General features: G+C 44.2%; 1 protein-coding gene across 5 annotated transcripts in view; it reads right to left on the bottom strand.

The window, feature by feature from the left end:
- Window positions 1-18: 18 nt before the first annotated feature.
- Window positions 19-26,224, bottom strand: part of LOC142378637 (potassium voltage-gated channel subfamily KQT member 5-like) — a 153,358-nt gene continuing 127,152 nt past the window's right edge. The window contains exons 6-15 of one of the 5 annotated variants that reach the window (XM_075463366.1): window positions 25,856-25,966; window positions 24,214-24,309; window positions 23,337-23,431; window positions 19,715-19,741; window positions 13,998-14,224; window positions 11,323-11,434; window positions 8,362-8,493; window positions 8,112-8,219; window positions 5,580-5,706; window positions 19-4,736 (exon numbers count right to left, since the gene is read on the bottom strand). In XM_075463366.1, coding sequence (XP_075319481.1) covers window positions 3,477-4,736; window positions 5,580-5,706; window positions 8,112-8,219; window positions 8,362-8,493; window positions 11,323-11,434; window positions 13,998-14,224; window positions 19,715-19,741; window positions 23,337-23,431; window positions 24,214-24,309; window positions 25,856-25,966 — 2,295 coding nt within the window. In that variant the 3' untranslated portion in view covers window positions 19-3,476. Of the gene's footprint in view, window positions 4,737-5,579; window positions 5,707-8,111; window positions 8,220-8,361; window positions 8,494-11,322; window positions 11,435-13,997; window positions 14,225-19,714; window positions 19,742-23,336; window positions 23,432-23,696; window positions 23,786-24,213; window positions 24,310-25,855; window positions 25,967-26,224 lie in introns of all 5 variants that reach the window. The other 4 variants (XM_075463365.1, XM_075463369.1, XM_075463367.1 and 1 more) reach the window with 4 other exon arrangements.

The raw sequence follows: 26,224 nt of genomic DNA on the forward strand, positions 1-26,224 counted from the left end.
TGTCTTTGTTCTTGGTGTTATTGCCAAGTCTGAAGTAGAACCACAAAACTTTGGTGAATTAGGATGAAAAGAAGAAAAAAAAACAAGCCTCACATGGAATTTCCTTTATTTATGGATGAGAATAAAAGTTCACTTGCATTTGTATTACATTACAGACTTCATCAATCTAACTGAGATTACTACTGATGTGTAAATATGTGGACATAATTTAAATAAATTAAATGTAACAAGACAGAATGTTAGCAATGTTTTTATCCCCTAAAAAAGAAAAAACTTTCAAAAAAGCATCAAGTCAGATGATTTTTTTTTTTTAAAGAGGAAATGAAGACGATTATTCACCACAAAGCAAGGCACCGTTTTACTGCATGTTGTGCACATGTCGTCGACCTCAGGACTCCTTTTAGTTTATGATGCAGTCCTTCAGAACCATAAATGATGACTAAGAATTCATTCTTAGTTGTAGATAAATAGTTGTTGGATGTGAAAACCTCTTCTAAACCATACGGATCCCTCTTCTCACACATTTTCCTGTTTTTTTCTTTTTTTTTGTATTTTAAACTAATTTTGGATTCAGTCATTTGTGCTCAGCCTTTAATTTTAGTACAACAGTAATAAATAGACCGGTCGCAGCTATTTGAGATGATTATTTCTGCTTAATAGTCTCCTTTTCCCTGTATAAACGCAGGTGGGTGAACATTAAGTTAACAGATAGTTGAGGATGTTTCCCAGTTTAGATTTACTGCCACCACCTGTTTATTCACATTATGAATAAATATGACGTGCGAATACTGGAGCATAAATGGCAGATATGACATAACAAACATGGAAAGCCATCAGATGCATATTCTCCAGTATTCGCCGATGAGAAATGGCTGGGATATTCTCTCTGGCTTCCTTGAAACATGCCTGTTGATTGGCGACTCGAAATGACTAAAAAGCACGTCTCCGCGTGGCGCCGCCATTGATCGACGACCCGTCCAGAGTGTACCCCGCCTCGCCACATGGCAGCTCGGCCCGAACCCCCCGCGACCTTGATTTGAATTGAGCGGGTAAAGAAGATTAATAGTGGCTTCATACTGAAATACTGGACGAGAGAAAGACGGATCGTTAATCACAGTTCTGTCAGAATTCTGACACCTCTAAATAGTTGTAGATGTGCTTTTTGGTGCGTTTCTGTGCTCGTTTTTTAATTCAGAAGTTCTTTTGTGTGAGCCGAGAGGGAGTGTCATGGTGCCACATCTGGCTTCTTCTCTGCTGCCGTGCAGAAAGCAAATGATGAGTTGTCTACATGCTTCTGACGAGTGAAAATCAGGCGTATGCAGGGTGTTATAAACCTGATGGAAATAATGCTTTTTGCACATTTCTGCTCACACTGTTTTAGTTTTAAGCCCCTTGGTCTTTGATACGGGTCTGCAGAATTCACTGAGGTACAGCCAGCTGAGGAGGATGAGTAGTAGAGCTGTAATAAAACGTGTAGAGAACCACCTGACCGTACCCTGTGCACCACCTTCTGCACCGTGCAACAGGAAGAGAATGATGACAGGAAGCCATCTTGTTATCGCTGCTCAGTGATGGATGTCATGCTAATAAGCAATACATTCTGCTGCAAGTCCACTTCAAGGAATCAAAAACAATCCCACGTTACACTTTATGAAACAAGCAAACATTGACTGATCTTCCTTTTATGTAAAAACAGGACGGCAAAAAGCCGAATGCAAAACAAAGTTCTACTACTGAACATTTCTTTGTGTGTTCGTTTCCGTGCTTTGAGAAATAGCGTCGGTCACACCTGCTGACCAATTATCAGTTTCAGTTTAATACCACGAAAAGGACATTCAAGATGTTTCTCAATCCACGGCTGAACCCAGCGATCGGTGCATTGATCTGAAAACCCGCTCAGATCCTGCTTAGGATGACGGGATCCACCGTCACAGCAAGAATAAATCAGCACTCTTACCTGTACAAATGCCAACTGTGCACATGCATGTATGTGTGCGGGGGACGCTGACGGTCGAGATAAGATGCACCATGAGATGTGGAGTTACAAGGAAAAACACAACTTTAAGATATCTGCTGTCGGTCAGTAGCAGGTTGAATTAGATGTCAACCAATTAGGGTTTTGATTAAAGCCAAATTAAGACCATAAAGTACCTCTTTCAAGAAAGGAAATATCTATCTCAGACAGCCGCTTCATTAAGTACAAGTTAGCTCGGGAAAATTAGTCCACTGACTTGTACTATGTGTAGTACATATAGTACAGTACAGCTGCAGTACGCAGACGGAGCAGTGAAGCTACAGCGAAAAGGAGGAAAAAGAGTCAACGTGACACATTCCTACAGGGCTGTGCTTAAGAATGCAACCAGTGTAAAATAATTAGAAAGTAAGATTTAATTCCTCTTATTTCCTGCTTTATTTCTGTCATACTTTGATCTAAAGTTGCTTATAAATGATAGAAAATAATTAGCAGTACAATTGAAAGTTTTACCTGCTGTGGTGAGGCTTAAATATTCGATTAAGTACTCGACCTTGACCATGAGGGCTGTTCTGGGCGGTAAAATATCGAGTTCAGCCTCCACCTGGTGCCTGTGGTGGAAGGACAGATTCTACCACTTTGGGTGTTTTAGGCTATTTGCTCTGAATCGCCAGGACACTGATGATATTACATGTTACGACACGAACAAACCAGTCACAGTCGCAGCATCTCAAGCTTGTTTCTGAGTCTGCTGATGGAACTTCTGAACAGAAACCAAGCGAACCAAACACACACGGCCGCCTCAACACTCCTGCTTTGGGCCTTCAAAATCTGGTACACCTGAAAAAGGTTGCGGGGAACCGTTCGTCTCTGGGATTGGTGCCGATAGATGAAGATTTAAACCTGAGGGGATGATCTGGTTTCGTAAGATGGTCAGGTTGTTATAGAAACAGATAATGCCAACAGTGGTGAGGTATCCTGTGTTTCAGTGTGGAAGCCTGTGGTGATGGGAGACACGAAATACAGCTTGTACACGCAGCCACGTTTATTTGCTACGTCTAGTTTTTTCATTCCCTACTACAGACATGTTAAGTGTTGTGCGCCCATGCCCTTGTGTGTAGTTTCAAATCTGTGCTTTTCACTATAAAACATGCAGTTCATGCTGGAGGTCAGGGTCACATGTCCACCCGCCGACTTTTAGGACCACGCTCCTTCATTTTACAGCGAGGGTTTTTTTTTCAGCATTTGTGTTCTCATTTTTCAAGCCTTCATCTTGCATCTTAGACTTGTCAAACATACGTTAAAACAGAGAAGAACTCATGCAGTGATATGCCAACGTGATCAGCCTGTATGAAAATACTGTGATTCTTAATTTGATCAGCGGTAAGATAAACAAAAGAAGACCCCCCCGCGTTATGTTCCCACCCTCCCACTTCCCTTCAAGAAGGATAAAAACCGTCTCTTTGAGGTGAAATTTGTGCGTCTTCCAAACACGTAGTCGGGTCTATTTTAGCCGCACGTGCGGCATGTTCAGCAATTCAGTGCTGCCAGTGGAGGGGGGGGACGCTTGGGCGCTGATCAGGCTTTGGTTCGAGCCCCGGGACCCTGCCCCTGCTCTGCCTCCTGTCCTCAGGAGCTCTGAGGAGTAGCTGGGAGCCTCAGCGGTCCCCTGGGACAGGAAATCAAATCCCTGCGCCTCCATGTTCCTGTCACTGATAAAGAGGTTCTCCTCCCCCCACCCTCCTCCACCTCTCCTTCCTGCACCGCCGCCTCCTCCCCCAGGGTCTCGGCTGCAGCTGTGGAAGCCGATGGGGGAGTCGCTGCTCGTACTGGGGCTGGGAGACGACAGGCTGTGGCTCTGGTGGGCGTCTTGGACAGGGGTTACCTGCATCAGGTCCTGCACTGAAATGGACTTGCCGAGTCCTCGGTTGGTCTGGATGGGCCCAGAGCGGCAGCCCGGCGCCGGCGGCACCATGGGCTCCAGCTCCAGGCTCATATGTCTCCTCCAGGAGCCCTCCTCTTTAGGGTTAAGCCTGCCGTTACCGTTGGTGCCTCCTTTTAACTGCTGTTCTAATCTGCCCAGCCCCAACTCGAGGCCGAGATCATCACCCATACTGCTGTCCTTCATCTGCTTACCCAGACCGCCACAGAAGTCTTCCATTTCAGGGGATGCCTCAGCAGAGGTCATAGGCAGCAGGTTGCCTGGTGCTCCACTTTGGCTGGGAGGGGGCGGTGGAAGCCGTGCGAGAAGGGGAAAGCCTCCATCTCCCACTCCTCTGCCCACAGAGCTGCTGGTACTGTTCGGGGTGAGGAGAGGAGGAGAGCTCCCCGCAGCCTCATCGGTGCCGCTCTCAGGTGAGGTGGCCTGAGCCTGCGTGTGGCGATAGCGTGGATGATGATGATGAGGCAGCGGCGATGGGCTGAAAGAGGAAGATGCGAGGCCTGAGGGGGGTGTTGAAGAGGAGGCATTGAGATTGAGGTTGAGCTCATTTGGAGGTGCCAGAATGAGATGAAGTCCTCCCTGGGAAAGGTGAGAATTGGTTGAGGAGCGCGTGACGAAGGCGCCGGGGGGAGGAGCTCCGCTGCTGCTGACCTGAGTGGAACTGGACAGGTCCTTACTGAAGACGGAGGAGTGGTAGTCCGAGGTCTGTTCCAGCTCGAACAAGGGCAGCGAGGAGAGCGTGAGGGCCGAAGAGGAGCCTTTCCGCAAAACCTGCCGGTAAATGTCCAGCAGGGAGTCCAGCTTGGACTCGATTGACTGGACCTGCAGAGGAGAACGTTGAGCAGGATAAGGAGTCATTCAACCTTTATTAAATGGATAGTTCGCCTCTTTTGACATGAAGCTGTATGATCCATATTAGCAATATCATTTATGAACATTTTCTTACCCCCTGCTGCGTCCTGTGAGCCGAGTTCCAGCCTCGTTTTGCCGTTGACGAAGGTAGTCCGGCTAGTTGGCTGGGGCCACAAAAATAAAGCGTTTTGCTTCTCAAAACAATATGCGTTCAAAAGAGTAATACATTTGCATCACAAAATCGTTCATTCAGAAAAAGTCAGACCTCACATCGCTTGGCGCTATTTTCTCTCTCCCTTCATATCACTGCGTTCAGCCACCTAGCGATAGCCGCGCCTGTTACAGTGTTTACTGCTCGGAAGCAGGGGACTGCTCAGTCTGCACTTCGGTCTGCACAGGACGCAGTGATACGAAGGGAGAGAAAATAGCGCCAAGCGATTGTGAGGTCTGACTTTTTTTGTTGAACGATTTTGTGATGCAAATGTATTACTCTTTTGAAAGCATATTGTTTTGAGAAGCAAGACGCTTTATTTTTTAAGCCCCAGCCAACTAGCCGGACTACCTTCATCAATGCCAAAATGAGGCTGAAGCTCGGCTCACAGGACACAGCAGGGGGTAAGTCAATGTTCATAAATGATATTGCTGATATGGGATGTCATACAGCTTCATGTCAAAAGAGGCGAACTATCCCTTTAAACACTTCTGACCAAATATACTGATGCCTCCACAGCTGAGCACAGCCCTCTGTCATCCTATCTCAGGAGGTTTTAAAGTTTCAAAAACTGCAAGTAAAGTAAGAAATGTTTCAGTCACCTGCCGCTCCACCTTACAGACGCGACCCAGCATGCTCATGTCCTCCAATATGTCTCCATCAGAAAGCAGCTTCTCTCGAATCTTCTTGTCCAAAGGGATCTGGCCTTTCCCGAGGATTTGGTCCACCCTGGATTTAACACATGAACACGAACATGTTAATGACACGGGGAAGGAAAGGAGTAAAAGAAAAAAAGTAGAAATCCACAAGGCTGCCGACAGAAAGAGAGGAAAACTGTGAACGAGAGACCTTCAACCTCATCCTCTGGATTCTGTTATATTTTCCTGGTGGAAGATGAAACTATATGACCGAGAAATCCCAAAGATATTCATCAGATTCGAGCCCACTTGTCAAACAGATCTATAATTTTCCACTTAAATCAGTTCGGTTAAAAGATTATTTCCATGTATGGTGTTGCCACCTGTTATCTGGGATTTTTCTATGATATTTGCACCCAATAATGAACCAAAAACACCAAAAGTTGCACATTATTTTCATTTTGCTCACTAATTGTTTTTTTTCGTTTTTTTTTTTTTTTTTTTTAAAGGTATCTAAGCTTCTACTTTTAAACTCATTCTGTGGGTGTTTATTCAAAGCTTCAGATGGAAACATCTGACAATGAAACTCCTGCATGTGAGTGTATTATTTAACTTATTTGAAGCCTTTTAGGATGAGGAAACGTCACATTTTATGGGATAAATCAATGGAATTTCCTAACAAATAGTTACTTTTGAGGCCAGCTTGACATACAGTGACACATTGGAACAAAACAACAATTAACACCATTAACTTTGCAAATTAAAGATGATTTAACTGAAATATCCACTAATTTGGATAAATATCTAACAGTCAAAGTGAAGTTAACACCATAAAGTGTGTTCGGTTGTTCACTTTGTTCTGGCTTGAAGTGAGAAATTAAGTTGAAGTTTTTCATGTTTTAAGTTTAAGACTCATTTACTTTAATGTAAATATTTCCTTAAAATGCTCCAAAATAAGATTAAATTAATACATTCACTAACATTGGAATGGACTAATGTGGAAATCAACCTTTTAATTTATTATATATATATATATATATATATATATATATATATATATATATATATATATATATATATGATGGATGAACTAATGTTTTGAGTAAAAAAAAAAGTCCAACTAGTGTTTTTTTTATCCATTTCTGGTGCCTGTTTCTGGGAAAAAATGTGTAAAACGTCTCAAATTTGGAATTTCTTCACAAAGTAAATTCATCTTCCACCAAAGGAAGATAAAATAACAAAAGATTTATTTAAAAAAAACGGTTGAATTGACATGAAAAAGGTTAAAAGTCCTCACTGACGGAGAACATTAGGAACCATTCATGTTCATAGGGGTTAATAGCATCTGATGCATACCGACTTAATCCAGTGAAGTTCAGTAGCATCTGGTTAATAACGTTAGTGTGAGTTAAATTCCAGAAAAGGCAGAAATAAACCAAGGCAGAGTGCTGCAAGCGTTACACCACCAACTATTTTTAGAGGAAGAAAAGTGCAGACGAGATCCTCCGTCACCAAACAGGACTGTGTTTACCTGGACCGCAAAATGCATGAACAGACGCGTCAGAGTGAGTTTAGCTCTGGAGTATCAGTAAAACAAGCTGAGGCTGCTAATGTTACGCTTTCTGTATCACTCTTCTGTAAAGAAGAAGGAAGCACGGAATAATGTCTGTAGATGGAACTGTAATGAAGTCTACAGCAAATCTGCACTGGCTCTACAGCTTGCCATCCAAGTGAGGCAGATGAGACCGTTGACGTTAATCGCTGCACCTCCTACATTTGCTGTAGTTACACGTGTAAACGGCAGCCAGGGCGAGGCACAGCAGAGAGGGACAGAGCTGTTGTGTTCATTTTCACTAAATGAGCAACAGTAAAATGCTAATTAATGTCACAATAATCGATGAGCTGTGTGTGAAAATGTGGATGTGATCCTGGGAGAACCCTGCAGGGGGCGCCGATTCTACAGCCGAGGGCGTTTACGCCACTGCAGAAGAAGACGGTGCAACAAGTGTGGATGGAAAGGTGATGAAAAGTTCTCTCTGTTTGCTGCTTAATAAAGTTTCTTTAAAGTCCGTCCTGAATCATTCATAAAGTCGGGCTGAGCTGGGATTTCAAAGTCTGATCGGCAGATGCAGGACTGCTGAACATCAGCAGGGGTCAGTGTCACCGCAGGAATAAGCGCAGCTGTGGAGGTTGTGTTCGGCGTCTGTGGAACATGTTTGAACGTCAGGCTGCAGACTCGTGAGGATCGGTCCCGAAACACCAACCAGAAAGCAGAGAGGACACACGGCAGAGTTGGGTTAGTGTTTGGTGGATCTCTCCCAGCTCAGTCAGTTCAAGGACAAAACTCAAGCTTCATCTTTTAACCCAGGAGCCTCTTTTATCCAAGGAAAAGCAGAAATTTGGAACGAGGTGATCACAGTGATGGAGCTCTCCCTGAACTGACTGAGTGAGAGCTGAACTAAACTCGTGTAAAATGAAGGCCGGGGGCATTCTGACCCCTGGGTGGAGTTCTTTCTCCTCTGGCTGTAATAGACAGGCAGGGAGGGGGAGGAAAAGGCCTTGGCTCGGCTGCTCAGGGGCTGGGGACCAACTATCATGTCCAGCCTGTGAGGGAAGCAAACACATGCACACACAGTGACATACATGCAGGAACACAAATCCCACTGAGGTCAGAGTAATGCGTGTTTAAACCCACGCACAGATGGGCCACCGTGCACACATCAAACACAGATCAGTCCGTCTCTACCTGGTCTGTAGACTCTTGATGCGACACAGCATGTCCAAGTGACCGGCGGAGTACTGTTCAATCACATCCTTCACATCATACGGACGCAGCGTCTCTTTGAATTTCTTCTTGGCTACGTGGAACTTCATTATCCTGCAGGAAAAGCAGAGGCATTTATGAATCAGCTGCAAGGAGGAGCTCAGACCCAGGCGGCAGCTTCCTTTCATCCTCTGCTCTAAATATGGACACCGTCTGTCCTGTAAATCCGAACGATCACCTCCCAGGAGCTTCTGAAAACACATTGAGATTGTTGCTGCTAATTTCAGCTGTTAAATGTAAATGTACTTTATTTATACAGCCCTTTACAAACAATCATTACGGTGTACCAAAGTGCTTTACAGTAGGTAATAAATAAAGAGAAGAATAAGTAAAAAACAAGTAAAAACAATAAAAGAACAGTGAAAGCAATAAAATACAACAAAATCGAATAAGATAAAAGTGTCATCATACTACTGGGTATTAAAAGCAATCCTAAATAAGTAGGTTTTTAGCCTAGATTTGAAGAGGCCCAGGTCAGAAATAAGACGCAGCTCGAGGGGGAGCTTATTCCAGAGCCTGGGGGCAGCGACGGAAAAGGCTCGCTCACCCCAGTGTTCGTATGTTGACCTGGGCACTTCCAGCAAAAAGTGTTTTTTTGACCTCAGAGCTCTACCAGGATTGCGGACTGTTAAAAGCTCAGATAAATATGATGGGGCGAGGCCGTTAAGAGCTTTAAAAACAAACATTAAAAGTTTAAAATCAATTCTATAAAGAACAGGAAGCCAATGGAAGGAGTTAAGAACAGGAGAATGAAATTAAATTAAATAAATGACTCTGGAGAGGATAAAGCTGCTGATGGAGAGCAACAAAACTGATCTGTACTCCCAGAAAGGAAGCTGTAACAGCGTCTATGATCCTTTATAAAACTGCCAGCATGTCAGAACATACAAGTTAACCTAACTGGTGCTTTTATGTGTAAAAATATGGATTTTCAGGGCAGAATTTCAGTTGCATCGGTTATTTTATCCCCATTGTCTCATCAACTAATGGGAACTAAATTAAGATTCACAGATTTATAGATGCATATTAAAATGATACGTTAGTACCTGTAATCACTAAGATGCTGAGAGTTTATCAATCAGCTGTGTTTGGAGCTGCAGGGATGTCAGAAGAGAAAGTTTTAGTTGGGATTTGTTGGAGGAAATGCAGATGCTGTGTGTCTGTATAATGTCACACAAGCAAATACCTGCCTCTTTACTCAAGTCAGATAATCCAAACTATATATAAAATCACACACCGGATTCAAAAGGACAGTCCAAACAATACAATATGGTTCAGCTACAGCCCCCGTTACCAAAGATGTGAAGTTTTTAAAAATGGTTTTGATTTCACTGACCAACTTAATTGTATTAACATTTCAAATATAATGCAGCAACACACACAGTTGTGAGATAAACAAAATAATCCAGAAAAGTTAATAAAATATACAAGTCATAGTGTTTATGGAAGATTTTCCAACCAGCTGGTGGCAGGTGAGGGTGTCAGGGTTGGGTATAAAAGGAGCATCCACCAAAGACGAGGACATGGAATCAGGCACATCTTCCAACTCTGAACCAATGGATTAAAATTGTTGGGGACATGTTATCTGATTGAAAAATTGAAGCCTATAAGAGTTCAGAAAACCCAAATGGAAGAAATGGATAAGAGACAGAATGAAGATCAGTGTACCGGAGGAGCTATAAGAGTCACTCAGCAGCATCTCCCACGAGGTTCGTTGTTTGACAATATTTGTGTCAACTGAAAACGTTTAAAAAAAAAAAAAGGAGCATCCACCAAAGGTTTAGTCTTTCCAACAAGGACGGGTTGTAGCTCACCACCAAACTCCATCAGAGAACCATCAATAAGTTAAAAAAAGATACATTTCTGAGTGTAAGAGTGTAAAGAACTTTGGTCTTTCAGCATCTACAGAGCAGAATATTGTGAAAAGATTCGGGGAGTCTGGGGAAATCTCAGCGTGGAAAGGCCGAGGACAGAAAGCACTGCTGGATGAGCTGGGAGCCCTCAGGCAGCACTGCATGAGAAACCGTCATCACGCCACCATGATCAATACAGCCACATGGGCTCAGGAGGAGCTCGGAGAACCATTTCCACTCAACACGGTCCACGGCCACATCCAGAAATGTGAGCTGAAGCTGTACCACACAAGGAGGAAGCCATATATCAGCTCTGTGCAGAAACACGGCCCAGTTCTCTGGACACCAGCTCATCTCAGGTGGACAGAAAGACAGTGGACACGTGTTCTGTGGGCAGATGAGTCCACGTTTCAGCTGCTTCTGGGAAAAACTGACGTCTGCTTCCACAAAGATGAGAAAGAGCATCCAGGCTGTTCTCAGAGAAAGGTTTAAAGCCAGCGTCTGTGATGGTGTGGGGCTGCATCAGGGTCCATGGCAGGGATGGCTTCATCTGTGTGAAGGTGCCACTGATGCAGAGCTGGATGTTGGAGTTCTGGAGAGGCAGATGCTGCCATCAAGGTGACGTCTTTTCCCCAAACAACCACGGACTGTTGAGCAGCTAAAATCTGGGATTCAGCAGGAATGAACACAGATTCCTCTGAAAAACTGCAACAATCAGCATCCTCAGTTCCCAAAGCGTTAAAAAGTGTCATTAAAGGAAGCTGATGGAACAGGATGGGAAACATGACTCTGGAACAACTTTTACTGAGTGTGCTGCTGGATCAGGTTTGAAGTTTCTTTTGTTTATATTTCCTCAATACAATAAAGGAAGTCAGTAAATTTGTGTTCAAATCAAACAAGATTACAAACAGCAGAATTTAATATTTGTTCCATTTTAGAAAACTTCTAAAAACAGCAAACTGCAGTCGGCTTCCGGAAAGTTTTAGCCTGGTTAGAGGAGGAAGTCCCGTTTCCTTTTCCTTTGACTCACCGGACAGCTCGGATGACAGTCTTGATTGATGGCAGCAAGTCCTCCACCGAGATCTCACAGTGACAGCCTTTCTCATCAAAGCCGTCCTCCCCTGCCACGTTGGAGTCTGCTGCTGGAGAGAGCGGAAGGAGAAGAGGAGGATTGTTCATTTATTGTATGACGAGAAGGCCTCTGCGACCATCTTGGGTTTTACATGGACACCGTAACAGTCCTTCAGAAATGGGTTAAACCCTCATTAATATAACAGACTGTTCAATCCATGCATACAGTCCACCCACTGCTTGGCATGCTAATACGACCCGTTACGTTGATATGGAGTGAGAACACTCAGTGGGGTTACATGGCACTGAAAGGATCGGATTATTGGCGAAATTACAATAAGAATGAGTTGCTCCTTGTCTGAGCAAGGGTAATTCTCCTTGGATATATGGCGGTGAATGAATGGAATCAGAGGCACAAAGCATGTCATACCCCGGTATGATAGGTGGCGCTGCACCCATTTCAGCTATTGCTAATAGAGCCACTTCCTGTTGACCTCTTCACCACCAACAACAACAACAAACTCAGGCATTCGAGAAAGATGGAGAACGAAGAGCAAGATGAAGCTACGTCCCTCTACATTTAGTCTGTGATGAGCTGCTTGTTGCACAAACGTGATGCACAACGGAGCATTCTCCATCGTGTTGTTTGTTTCTTTCAGACGACAACAACAGTAATATCGTCTCCTTTGACTTCTGGTTCACGACCCCGGGATGCTTCACCATCTACAAGCAGGTTTAATTTGACTTTCAACCAAGTTATCTCGGGGTCTTAATCTGATCACGAGTAATCCAATCCAATCCAATCTAATCCAATCCAATAGGTCAGATTAAGGTGTATACATGAATTTAATAACTCAGTCTTATTGTAATTTAGCCAATAATCCGATCCTTTCAATGCCATGTAACCCCGCTGACGGAATGTTTTTAATCAAACCTTAACTTGATGCAGCATGCGTGCACTGTGGCTCTCTCTCACTTTCACATATGTATGTGAAGATTAACACTACCGTGACAAATGTCTGGATGCTGTGACTGAAACACATTAAAGCCATTAGTGTTCTTAAAATACCTCGGTATAAATACACAGTTATAATCCCACCCGCTCCCATTCTGAAAACGGAGCATTATGTCGTTTTCTGTATGAATTTAAAAGACTAGTTTGTGATTGGTCATGTGAGGAATGCACAGGGGATTACTCACCGGCTCATCGGGATGCCACTCAGATTGATTGATTGTTTGAGTAAGCAGTGTTTGATCACTCTGGGAAATAATTGGTTTGTGCATCGTCTCGTTCTACTCATGAGAACGACCATTTAAACACCACGACTAAGAAGATTCATGTGGATGCTGTTTCTGAGCCATCGTTTGAGAAGTGCAGGATCATACTCATGACATTATGCAAGAACAGTCCATGGCAGGTGAATAAACTAGAGATGTAGAGGCAGAGAAAACGAGAGTTAACATCTGGTGTGGCTTTTTGCCAGATGCAAATCTCTTTAAGTTGCACCAACGTTGCTTGTTAAATGGTCCGCACTCATATGGCGCCCCTTTAACCTCGACTCGGTTCTGCAGCATGCTTTACATGCGTTCTCATTCCCACACTCATGGTGTTTCTCATCATATATCAGCACTTTCTGCCGTATGTAGAGTCACACATCGATGAACCAATCAGGGGCAACGTGGGGTTCAGTTCATTAAGGCACCTGAGGGGATCAAACCATCTACCTTCCAGTTTGAGGACGACCAGTTCAGCAGGATTTAACCAACTACTGCACACTGTTGCTGTTAAGATACTCAGCAAGTTGTTCGCTCATGTTGAAACATGTAGGCCTAGATTCGGTAAGCATTGTAATACGGGGTTACGTGGACCCCTCATCGGTTTTATTCTGATGAAAATGAGAGTGACGAACAGACTGACTCGATTGATTGAGGATGTGGAGCTGCAAACTGGCAGTAAAGAGCAGGCCTGCAGATATATCACCATCAGCGGCTCTGTTTCTGAGCCCTGCGAGTTATGACACCCTGACTGGAGTTCAGTTAGGTTCTGAATTTAATCAAAATGTTGTGCAGGCTCTGCTGCTGTGCACAGCATGCAGGATGTACTAAATCAAACCTAATGTCACTTGATACATGATTTACCTCATTAAATATTTGTTTCACCTGTAAAGGGACATGTTTCCCCACCAGCCAACCATTTTGGTTTTGGCTCGCTTGGCTCCTGATTCCTCTCAACCCCACCCCTACCTCCCATCTAACCATCAGTCCACGCCAAACGCCAACTGGCCGTGACCCAGACCAGCAAACCAGGCCAGCATTGCAGGACCAATGGAAGGGAGGGAGAAATGTGCCCGAGTTGGTGGGTCAGAAGGTAAAATCAAGTTAAATGCATGTGGTGGGGCTTGGACAGCCATCCTGGCATACTTGGACTTAAAGGAAGAAAATAATATTCTGGGGAAATACTTTTACTTGGTTGTTGAAGAGTTCCCGTCACTGTTTCTAGTCTTTGTGCTAAGCCAACTTTCTGTAACATCTGTACTGTTTTCTGAGCAGCTCTGCTGTTCAGTACCAGACTACTACAACTGAAAAGCCCCGCCTCCTTGGATTCCACCTGTGGGAGAAGAGCGGCGAACTGACCATCAGTGGTGGAGCGAGACTGGCTCTTGAGGCGGAGCGAAGGTCTGAAGCGTGTGCGGTCATTGAAGCTCCAGCTCTTCTGAACCTTGGCGGGACTGGTGCCATCTGTGGCGGGATCGGTCACTGGAGAGCGCCGGTCGTTCATGGAGGATGACATCTGCCTGTTCTTGATGCTCTGACCGCGGGGGCTCGCCATCCTCACCCGCTCCTTGAAACTTAACTTCTGGCTGAAAGTGGGAGGAGTAGCAGTAGAGAGGATGGTTGGAGCAAGAGAAGAATGGAATGATGGTTTGAAATGAGAAAAAAGGTAAAGATGTGTTAATTGTTTTATTTTCAGGCCAGCAGCATGAATTCTCCTGGATTCTGTGGTACAGTCTGTTCCTGAAGGTGGCATCTAAACGATGGTCGCCATCATTCAGAGCTTTTTTCTTTAATGTTAGGGTGAAGGGCTGCAGGACAAGTTTCACATGCACTGTAGCAGGTATTTCACACAAAATGCAAGCTCTGGTTAGGCATGATGCTTCAGCTGTGCGGTGGTGCTGGTGGTTTGGGCCTGAAGTGGGATTAGTGTCTAACTGTTTGTGTCGATCCGCTAATAAGATGCTGAAATATGGGGTCGCATTTCAGAGTCTTCATGGAGCAACTTCATTGTACTTTGAAAATATAAACACATAAATATTAAAATCTGATGCAGCAACACACTCAGTGAAAGTTGTTGTAGAGTCGTGTTTCCTTTAATGATTGTGGTCGTTGTTGTCTGGTTCTCCTCTTCATGAAGCTCCGTACATTCTCAGATGTGAACTGCAGGTCTGGCATCGTCCTGCTGAAATAACCACGGACCTCCCGGGAAAAGACGTCACCTTGATGGCAGCATCTGTCTCTCCAGAACTCCAACATCCACCTCTGCATCAGTGGCACCTTCACACAGATGAAGCCATCCCTGCCATGGACCCTGATGCAGCCCCACACCATCACAGACGCTGGCTTTAAACCTTTCTGAGAACAGCCTGGATGCTCTTTCTCATCTTTATAGAAGCAGACGTCAGTTTTTCCCAGAAGCAGCTGAAACCTGGACTCATCTGCACACAGAACACGTGTCCACTGTCTTTCTGTCCATCTGAGATGAGCTGGTGTCCAGAGAACTGGGCCGTGTTTCTGCACAGAGCTGATATATGGCTTCCTCCTTGTGTGGTACAGCTTCAGCTCACATTTCTGGATGTTGAGTGTTGAGTGGAAATGGTTCTCCGAGCTCCTCCTGAGCCCATGTGGCTGTATTGATCATGGTGGCGTGATGACGGTTTCTCATGCAGTGCTGCCTGAGGGCTCCCAGCTCCTCCAGCAGTGCTTTCTGTCCTTGGCCTTTCCACTCTGAGATTTCTCCAGACTCCCTGAATCTTTTCACAATATCTGAGAAATTCATCTTTTCTGAACTTATTGATGATTCTCTGATGGAGTTTGGTGGTGAGCTGCAACCCATCCTTGTTGGAGAGACTAAACCTTTGGTGGGTGCTCCTTTTATACCCAATCCTGACACCCTCACCTGAGAATCGAGGCTTCTACGAGCTTTGTTGCTGCATCAAATTCTAGATTTGCTTACATTTTGGAAAACAAATGAAGTTGAAATTTCCTTTAACTGTTAAATAAAAAAGGTTTTTTGTTGCATTTTTGGGATTTGTTTATCAGAAGGTTATACTTTGACATCTTTAATTCCCATCTTCACATATTTTGTGATAAAAAAATGTGTGAGTTTATAGATGTAAATGAATGGAATTCACCTGTGAATAAACAGGATGATGAGGTGTAGAGGATCCAGGGAGCGGTGGAGTGTGTGTTAATGCAGAGCGACAGCATGCAAAGGCAGCGCAGGAGGCTCAGTCATGGCTTATTTGAAGTGGTTCTGAGTAGTGGCTTGAACACATGTAGTTCTACTTCAAAGGATTTTGCTTTAAATCAACTGGATTTTTGTCTTATTGTCAGCAAATTGAATGAAAAGTCCAACACTTTCGCTCCTTTCAGCTACTGGAGTTCTGATGAGTAAATGCCACATTTGTGCGGGACTACTTCCAGTTGCGGATTCATACACGTTTGATGCACTCGTGGATGAATTTGCTGGTTGCACAAGACAGCTGGAAATTCTTCTTCATGGGATTTGGTGACAATAAGAAGCACTATCAGTGATATGGAGTTTGGAGTGAGGCACAGTTTATAGATTAGATGCAGCACAAGGAAGAAGAACCTCAGTTTGCCACAACACTACATTTAGGAAGAAGCTCACAAATGTTGCTTATTTGACTGGACCTGCAGCGGAGAGTGAAACCTGGCACGCTTTGTAACAATCTTTAAATTCACAACAGGCAGAAGTAGCACACGGCTCAGGCACATATCAAACAGAGGCAGATAGAGTTTAACTAAGAAGGCGACTGACGTCTCCCTAGAGGGCCCGCTGGCCCCGCCCTCTCTGAGGCTGTGGACCCATGCACCGAGAATTAGTCAGCATTCCCAAAGAAAAACTTCATATGACGGGAGCAGAGAGGCCGTGTACCTATGTATCCGAGTGGTACACCTCTTCAGTAGCTTCTGTTTATTACTATGAAATTTACTAAAAACCAAGAGGAGATAGACACATGATGTGTTACATGATGCAGAAACAGATGAGAGAAAATCTTTACCCCTCCCTCCTTTTTTTTTTTTTGCCTTCCCACCACCTGTTCCTCCTTCCTTTGTTGCTGAGTGAGGTAAATGCGTGTCATGCAGATGCACTAACGCTTTACAGGCTTCTCTGAGAAGCCGCTGAGTTGCTGCTGTGTTTCAATTTGTCGACCGCTGACATTTAGAAACAGCAGAATGGAGGCAATTGGGCTCAGCAGAGGAAAACGAACATCTACAGCACCATTTGAAAAAGGCTGCAATTTGGTGACTCATGGCACTTCATGTGGATATCCCTCCTTTAACCGTGTGAATTCAGCTAGGGCCATGGCAACAAGTGCCTGAATCACACTGCGAGGCTGGTAACCTTTCCACAGACTCCTGTGGGTTCACTGAGGGTATTAAGGTTTGCATTTGGTGTCCATTTTCTTCTCTCTCAGCCACATTTTATCACTTCCTACTTTCAGAAATACTCCACACGTTTTAAATCTAGCTGATAGATAAAGGGAGGCAGAGTTAAATCTCTCCTGCAGAACATTGTGCAGAATAAGTACATTCAAATCTGCTTATTTCACTCATTTTTAACATTGCACAGCTTCCTTTGCTGCAGTTGTTGACAGGCAAACATTTACTCAGTGTTTCATAACTGTTAACCCAACATATTACATCACACAGCTCCCACTGCCCCTCACGCTGTCCTCCCTTGATGATTCTGGAAATGCATCCGCTGAAAGACGAACACCAGGAGTGCATACACACCAACAAAATTCAGCAAAATGAACACAAACATAATAACATCGCTAATTTGAGTACAGATACCTGAGGCAGGAGGTTGGTTAAGAAACAGACGTGTGTGTATGTGTGAGAGAAAAAGCAGCAACCGGTATAACAATCAGAGAGCGCAGCGTAAAAGTGGCTGTTAGCAGGGCGACATGTCATCACCCGACGCTTTAAGCTCCTCTAATTAGGCTGACTTTGGTGTCACAGTGACAAAACAAAAAGACCCATAGACCACAGAGACATCTATAAAAGTGGTCAAACCTCCAGCTGCAAGCACTGCTGGTTTCTGGTCCCTCTGGCCTTGTAAAACGAGTTTTATTTCTGTGACATCACCCCAGTGTAAGCCTGCAGAGTGAGACACTGAGCACGTGCAGAAGGCCACGCACCACAGAGGAAGAGTTGGAGAAACATGCACCCGGTGAGCAACTTTTACTAAAGAATTCTGTTATCCAGCTCAACGTCAAACAATAAGAAGCAAGATGAGTGTTTACCAGTTTTAACCGGCAAAAAAGTCTGTATCAGGAGTCTCCGTCAGACCCAGCACTTCTGGAGTCTTAAAGGGATAGTTCGCCTCTTTTGACATGAAGCTGTATGACATCCCATCCATCCATCCATCCATTATCTATACCGCTGAATCCGTCGGTCGGGTCGCGGGGGGGGCTGGAGCGTATCCCAGCAGTCAATGGGCGAGAGGCGGGGTACACCCTGGACAGGCCGCCAGTCCATCGCAGGGCCACATAGAGACAAACGAGACAAACAACCATACACGCTCACAGTCACTCAGAAGGACAATTTAGAGATGCCAATTAACCTAACATGCATGATTTTTTGGACAGTGGGAGGAAGCCGGAGTACCCGGAGAGAACCCACGCATACACGGGGAGAACATGCAAACTCCACACAGAAAGGCCCCAGCTGGGTGTTGAACCTGGAACCTTCTTGCTCTGAGGCAACGGTGCAAACCACCACACCTGTATGACATCCCATATTAGCAATATCATTTATGAACATTGACTTACCCCCTGCTGCGTCCTGTGAGCCGAGTTCCAGCCTCGTTTTGGCGTTGGCGAAGGTAGTCCAGCTAGTTGGCTGGGGCCACAAAAATAAAGCGTTTTGCTTCTCAAAACAATATGCGTTCAAAAGAGTAATACATTTGCATCACAAAATTGTTGTGCAGGAAAAAGTCAGACCTCACAATCGCTTGGCTCCATTTTCTCTCCCTTCGTATCACTGCGTGCTGCCGCCTGCCGACAGCCGCGCCTGTTTCACAGTATTTACTGCTCGGAAGCAGGAGTCTGCTCGGTCTATACAGCACACAGCGATTGTGAGGTCTGACTTTTTCATGGAGAAAGATTTTGTGATGCAAAGGTATTACTCTTTTGAACGCATTTTGTTTTGAGAAGCAAAACGCTTTATTTTTTAAACCCCAGCCAACTAGCCGGACTACTTTCGTCAACACCAAAACGAGGCCGGAACTCGGCTCACAGGACGCAGCGGGGGGTAAGAAAATGTTCATAAATGATATTGTTAGTATGGGATGTCATACAGCTTCATGTCAAAAGATTCGAACTATCCCTTTTACTCTAAAGTTTCCCAGGAGGAGAAACTGGCAACACTTTAAAATAAAGGAACAAATAATGAGCTTAAGGAGTCCTCAAAGCATGAAATAATCCCGGAAATATTATGAATCCCTGAGGATGTGATGACTTCACACTTCATACATCTGTTCACAAACACTCATCTATTGTTACTATGAACATGAATTAACATGCCATCAAGTTATCTGCTTTTAAATAATAAAAATGGATCATATGTGACATGTTATGAGGGGTGCATGAGTCTCACATAAGTCAGTGAAGTAACTGAATATTAACGGTTCAGAAATAATGAACCGTGTCTTATTTGGGCTGCAGTTTACTGGCTGCTTCTTCTGATCAGCTTCTGCTGTAAGATTCCTTTAAAAAGTGGGTTCATATCTGATTTAATAACAGCTATGGTTCCTCTTACACGGCAGCTAAGTTATTTAATGTCACCTTTACCGTGTGGTTGAATGACTTTCACATTTAAACAAAGGAAAAGTTCATAATAACTCAAAACAATGGGAGAACCCGACCTTGTTTGCAGTTAGAGGTGTTGACAGATGTCTCTTTCATGAATAAAAAGGAGGAGCGGTGGGAGATTTCTATGTTCCAGAACCACAAATGATAAATAGAAAACAAGGAAACTCGTCCATCTGTATTCCTCAAGAGTTACAACAAAATGTCAAACGGTGAATGTCCAAAGTCACGAACCTTGTGGTTGACTCTCCCTGCTCCTTCCTGGGGTGGACAGAGAAGAAAAAAGAAAGAAAAGTTACAAGAAAACATCTTTAATAATGTTTCAGTGTTAACACTGAGATCACAAGACAATATTGGTGCTTTTGCAGGTTTTAGCCCAAAATCCCAAATCTCAGTGACTTCAAATTGCTTCTAAAAATGTTGTAATTCAGTCATTTGGATCCATTGTTCTTCATTTATAGTCCAAATGCTCTTAATGCAAGTTCATCCATAAGTGAAAGCATAGTTCTGGTTTATCTCAATCTAGTGTGTTTTACATGAACGTACACACTGTGGCTCTTTGGGTCATTTTAACTTCTGGTCAGCCTGTAGAAACAATGTGTCGACCAAAGTTTTACCACTTTAATGAGATAATCACAGTGTTTTTAAGTATTCATTTTCATATTGTCATCCTGCAGTGATTCTTATTTATTTATTCATTCATCCTGAACCAGTTCAGATCCGCCCGGTCTACTGTTGTATTTGTTATTTATAATAAAAGTCCTGCTAAATATTGATTTGCAGGAAGTGTTGACTGGGTTGTAACAGCTTGTTCAACTGTAGTTTGGCAGCCTGTTCGCTGCATCGTTCAATCAATCCATTCCTCTCAATCTACGACAAAACTTACTAAAAATCCTGTTAAATCTCTTTTGGGAAGATGAGAGAAAGGAGATCCCACAAAAAACTATCAAAGCGACATTAACTGTGATTCATGTGGTTAAATATGAGGATGAGCCCCCTGTGACGACACTAAAAGTCATATTTTATATTATCTGTCATATGATATATGTGAGATTACTTTCTTGTAACAATTTGACTGTAATAGACGAGTATGTAAAGTAATGTTTGTAGAATATTTATTGAACATTTCCGTGTTGCAGACCCATATCAGGGTTTGGTTTCAGTGTGGTCGAACTCTTTTCTTCTTCTACCATCTTTTCCTGAAATCCGTGATGTTTTCCATCAGGATCAAGGAAAGAATGATGGTCATGATGGATAATGTTGACTTAAGACGCTGAAAGTTGTGTCCAATGCTCAGTATTATGTTAACAATAGCTAACGTAACAAATCTGATTTCTTTGGATAGAAATGAAGCTCCAGCCACAATATTTTGTGACTCTTATTGCCCTGAAACTTTTCAACAGATTGGGATAAAGCAAAGTCAGCCTGACCCATAGAGCTGAAACAGCGAAGGTAAAGAATGAGATGTGATGACAGAAGTCAATAAATGCCTGAAACACTATGAACGGATTAAAAACATGTTGGAAAAAAACTGTATTCTGCATGTATGTCGCTTTAAAATGAGCTAAAACCTGCACAAACACCCAAAGTGTTCCTTTAAACCAACAAGACAGGAATGATTTTGCATTACGAGCCGTGCCAGCAACTGCTGCTTTAATAAGTGCAGGTTAACTGAAGGAAGCAACACGTCGATCAATAACAAGCGTCTCAGAGGAAAGCTTGAACGCAGACAGACCACCAGCATGCAGGTCCATGCAGACTCTGCAGGCAGACTAAAGAAACACATCTTAACCCTCACTGAGTTAACCATGTCTGCAGGACTGGACACTGACACTGTGCACTGTATGCATTGCAGATGGTTGCCCCAATATTTCCAGGCTCCACAGAATTTATAAGGAAGTCAAAGTGGTGAGAAATGACCCTGAATGATCGGAAGCATCACGGTAGACGTTGTAGCGGCATAAAATGGCCGGAGGCTGAAAATATAATGTGACATCATAGCACTCCACACCAGGTAAATAGACCTGTTCTGTCGTTGCATTTTGATCCGTTCACGTGTTATTTTACTGTGTTAAATACAAAGGAAACAAACGGGCATGGTTCACTGAGAACATGTGATGTGGTTCAGAAAGCAAAACTGGAGCCGTCTGAAACCTCTGAACACGTGACGGGCAAACTCCTCAACTCATAGCATCATTCACAGCATTTTAACTTGTTTCCAACCTTTATTTTCTGATACATACGGAGCTAATCTCTGGATTAACCTGTGCCACTCATCTACTCCGTCCACAGAGTTGAGCATGTTTTGCATCCACAGACATCCTGGCCTGTTAAAACCTGTGGAAGTTCAGAGCAGCAGGTAACAGGATGTTTTCCTACTAATGATGCGAAATGTTTTTGTTTGACAATCACAGTTGGATTAGTTTTTTCGTAGTTAAATTGAACAGCTACCATATGGTGCCATTTTCTCCTGCATATTTACAGATTTCCTGGCTCAAAAAATGCTCCAATTGGTCGGCTCCAGTGGTCTGAGCAGACTCCACCCACCACTCTGCGCCAGCTCGGTTTAAATCTAAAAAAAAGATGCTAAATTAGTGTGTTCTTTTTAAACATTAAATACTGGAACCTTAAGTTAAAGTTTTACCCTCCTGGTAGCCAGTTCTTCTCTTTTCTCCGTCGATTCGGTGAGAGTTCAATTTAAAGTAGCAATATTATTTATGAACATTGACTTACCCCCTGCTGCGTCCTGTGAGCCGAGTTCCAGCCTCGTTTTGGCGTTGACGAAGGTAGTCCGGCTAGTTGGCTGGGGCTTAAGAAATAAAGCGTCTTGCTTCTCAAAACAATATGCGTTCAAAAGAGTAATACATTTGCATCACAAAATCGTTCAACAAAAAAAGTCAGACCTCACAATCGCTTGGCACTATTTTCTCTCCCTTCGTATCACTGCGTGCTATGTAAACCGTGCAGACTGAAGTGCAGACCGATATGATATGAAGGGAGAGAAAATAGCGCCAATCGATTGTGAGGTCTAACTTTTTCCAGGAGAACGATTTTGTGATGCAAATATATTACTATTTTGAACACATATTGTTTTGAGAAGCAAGACGCTTTATTTTCGGGACCCTAGCCAACTAGCCGGACTACTTTCATCAACACCAAAACGAGGCTGGAACTCGGCTCACAGGACGCAGCAGGGGGTAAGTCAATGTTCATAAATGATATTGCTAATATGGGATGTCATACAGCTTCATGTCAAAAGAGGCGAACTATCCCTTTAAAACTGATTAAACGTAAAAGGTGAGGAAAGCTTTGCTGATGCGGTCCATCCCGTCAGAAATGATGGCTGCAGACAGACTGAAGGATAAACATTAACTTTGACATTCTTGCCATTTTCCACCACGTGTCCTTTCTTACTTGTTTGTAAATAGGAACCTTTTCATTTAATTTAGTCTACTGTGGTACAGACAGACTTAAATATGCGGGCTATGCCTTGAAATCATTCAGGGCTCCGTGCTTGTACGTTTTAAGAAGGCTTGACTGGACCATTGCAGCCTCAGTCGCTCAAAGTGACGTCCGTGACAGAGCAGGTGCCCACCGAGCTATCAGCTGCGAGAGCCCAACTCTGTGTGAACACCGAGGAAGCAGATTCAGATAAAGGAGCCTGGAAATTACCGGGAAATAACCAAAGAAAAATTATAAAACTATTGCATTTCAAATTTCAATAAAGAGAAAAAAGCAGATACACAAAACAGTACGACAGCAGGAAAAGTGAATCCGTTTAAATTTGAAGTAGGCGAGGATGACTAAAGTAGCACAGACACCAAATACAGACACCAGCTGCCATAGTTGTACCTACTTTGTAGGGCTGCAGGTATGCAACGCCTTCAAGTGAGGCTTCCAGGTAGCAATGGAAACCGAGTTCTCATCAGCCGCATAACTACGCCAAACACACTGCATGCAGAATACACAAAACCAGGAGGAAGAAAAAGTACAAAGAGAAGATCCCCCATCAAAAAAAGACAAATGGAAAGAAAAAAAATGGACAAAACAAGGCCGAAGAGGGCATCAGAAGGAAAAGGAGGAAGAGGTGAGGAGAACAAAAAACAAATCAAAAAAGCTGATTAGTCCAAACTAAACAAAAACAAACAAACAAACAAACAAAAAACAGGTGTGTCACACGTCTGTGGTTGGGCGGAGGTCAGGCATGGATACATGCCTGTGAGAAGGCAGGAGGCTCTCATAGTGCCGCCACGTGGCGTCCAGGTAGGGCCTGGCGCTGTCGGTGGAGTAATAACGCCACGCAGCCTGGTACAACATGGGGATGAAGAGGAGGAGGAGGAGGAGGAGACGCATGTGGGAGAAAAATGGGCGAAGCAGAAAGAGAATGAGGAGGACAGCACCATGAAAGGTAGAGAAGAGGGGAGCGTTTCTGGAAAAGTCTTGAAAAACCTCCCAGAGACTGAAGAGCAGGGTGAGGATGAGGAGGGCTGGACAGGGTGAAGCTACATGCTAACTGCTTTTTATCGGACAGTTTGAGGGTTTCAGAGGGTCCACGCAGGAAAAAGAGAAACTGCACAATGATGACATCATTTATGGATTCAAACCACGTGTAGCATCATACAGATATTCACTTTACTTCAACACTGGGTGCAGTGATTATGAATGGCGTCACCTTTTTATCATCAACAATGTGCATCAAGTGTCAGAGACAACAAGCAGGCGATCAGCTTTACCTGGATGAGGTAGGCGGCTGGGTTCCTCCTCTTCTCAAAGTGCTTCTGTCTGTGCTGCTCCTGGACCTTCAGGGCAAAGCCTGAGCCCAGAATACCCTGAGGAGACAGTGAAAGGTTCAACTCTGGCTGCATTTGTACTCCAGAAGCATCACTGAGAGAGAACACAGTGAGAGTGGGCTGGGATGATACCAGCCGTTAATGTCAGTCAGCTGAACATTAAGGTGCCCTGAAAGGTTCAACACCAACTTAGCTGAGTTTAAAATGTTTCCATGAATTATAAAAAAAAAAAAAACCTGTATTCTATCTAATGGCCAGCAGGGGGCTTCTCCTGTGGCTTCAAAAAGCAGCGTTTGTATAAAAGTTTTAAAAAACTTCTCCACTTTCTACCTGATTTAAGACCTCAGCAATGGCGTGCACAGACTTTTTGAAGGGCAGGGGCAGAAAGAAAAAAAAGGGCACATATAGCGTGTCCTCACCACTGAAGGGGGGGGGGGGGGGGGGGGGGGGGGCACTTTAGCACGCGGTTTGGCTCCCAAGGGGGCACTTGAGAGCACTTTAGCACACGTTTTGGTCCCCAAGGGGACACTTGAGAGCACTTTAGCACGTGGTTTGGCTCCCAAGGGGGCACTTGAGAGCACTTTAGCGCACGTTTTGGCTCCCAAGGGGGCACTTGAGAGCACTTTAGCACACGTTTTGGTCCCCAAGGGGGCACTTGAGAGCACTTTAGCACGTGGTTTGGCTCCCAAGGGGGCACTTGAGAGCACTTTAGCGCACGTTTTGGCTCCCAAGGGGGCACTTGAGAGCACTTTAGCACGTGGTTTGGCTCCCAATGGGGCACTTGAGAGCACTTTAGCACACGTTTTGGTCCCCAAGGGGACACTTGAGAGCACTTTAGCACACGTTTTGGTCCCCAAGGGGACACTTGAGAGCACTTTAGCACGTGGTTTGGCTCCCAAGGGGGCACTTGAGAGCACTTTAGCGCACGTTTTGGCTCCCAAGGGGGCACTTGAGAGCACTTTAGCACACGTTTTGGTCCCCAAGGGGGCACTTGAGAGCACTTTAGCACGTGGTTTGGCTCCCAAGGGGGCACTTGAGAGCACTTTAGCGCACGTTTTGGCTCCCAAGGGGGCACTTGAGAGCACTTTAGCGCACGTTTTGGCTCCCAAGGGGGCACTTGAGAGCACTTTAGCATGCGTTTTGGCTCCCAAGGGGGCACTTGAGGGCACTTTAGCACACGTTTTGGCTTCCAAGGGGGCACTTGAGGGCAGTTTAGCACACGTTTTGGCTCCCAAGGGATCATTTGAGGGCACTTTAGCAAGCGTTTTGGCTCCCAAAAGGGCACTTTAACATGCGTTTTTCAACAATTGGGCCACAAGGGGTGGTGACCTCAGTAAGCATTTTACTAAGTTTATGTTCTGAAATTATAGTTTCTGTCGCACTTATCGTCCCATTTAGCAGCGCATGCATTCAGTTTTCATGGTTCTCACATCCACAGCTGATACAACTTAAAAAGGCAAAGAACAGTGAACTCAACCCAACAGTGTGTGAGTGAGTGGCTACATTTATCTGTCTCATACAGGCTGGGAGCATTTCTCAGTAAAGATTAATTTTCATGTTTTCTGAAGAGAAAGCACCAACTTACTGCTGGCAAAGCAAAGAAGGAGATTCCCAGGAGGGCGAACCCTGCGGACAGCATCCGTCCCGTCCACGTCTTTGGTGTCTTGTCTCCGTAGCCAATGGTTGTCAGGGTGATCTGTGGAAATAAGTGACCAGCCCAGAATGACACTTGCTGTGTCCAACCCTGTTATACATGAACCTGTAAATATCAGCAAATAAAACTCTTTTTGATTAAAGGTGTGTCCCATTGAAATAGATGTGAGGAGATCTGTTTTCTGGTGGAAGTTTCTGATGAGGGTGCATTTCACATTCAGCCTGAAGCACCAGCTTGTTTGTTACAAAGAAGTGAATCAAAGAAGCATCAGTCTCTGATGTCATGACCGAGCATTCAGAT

Source organism: Odontesthes bonariensis, chromosome 4, assembly GCF_027942865.1.
Source record: "Odontesthes bonariensis isolate fOdoBon6 chromosome 4, fOdoBon6.hap1, whole genome shotgun sequence".
Lineage (NCBI taxonomy): Eukaryota > Metazoa > Chordata > Actinopteri > Atheriniformes > Atherinopsidae > Odontesthes > Odontesthes bonariensis.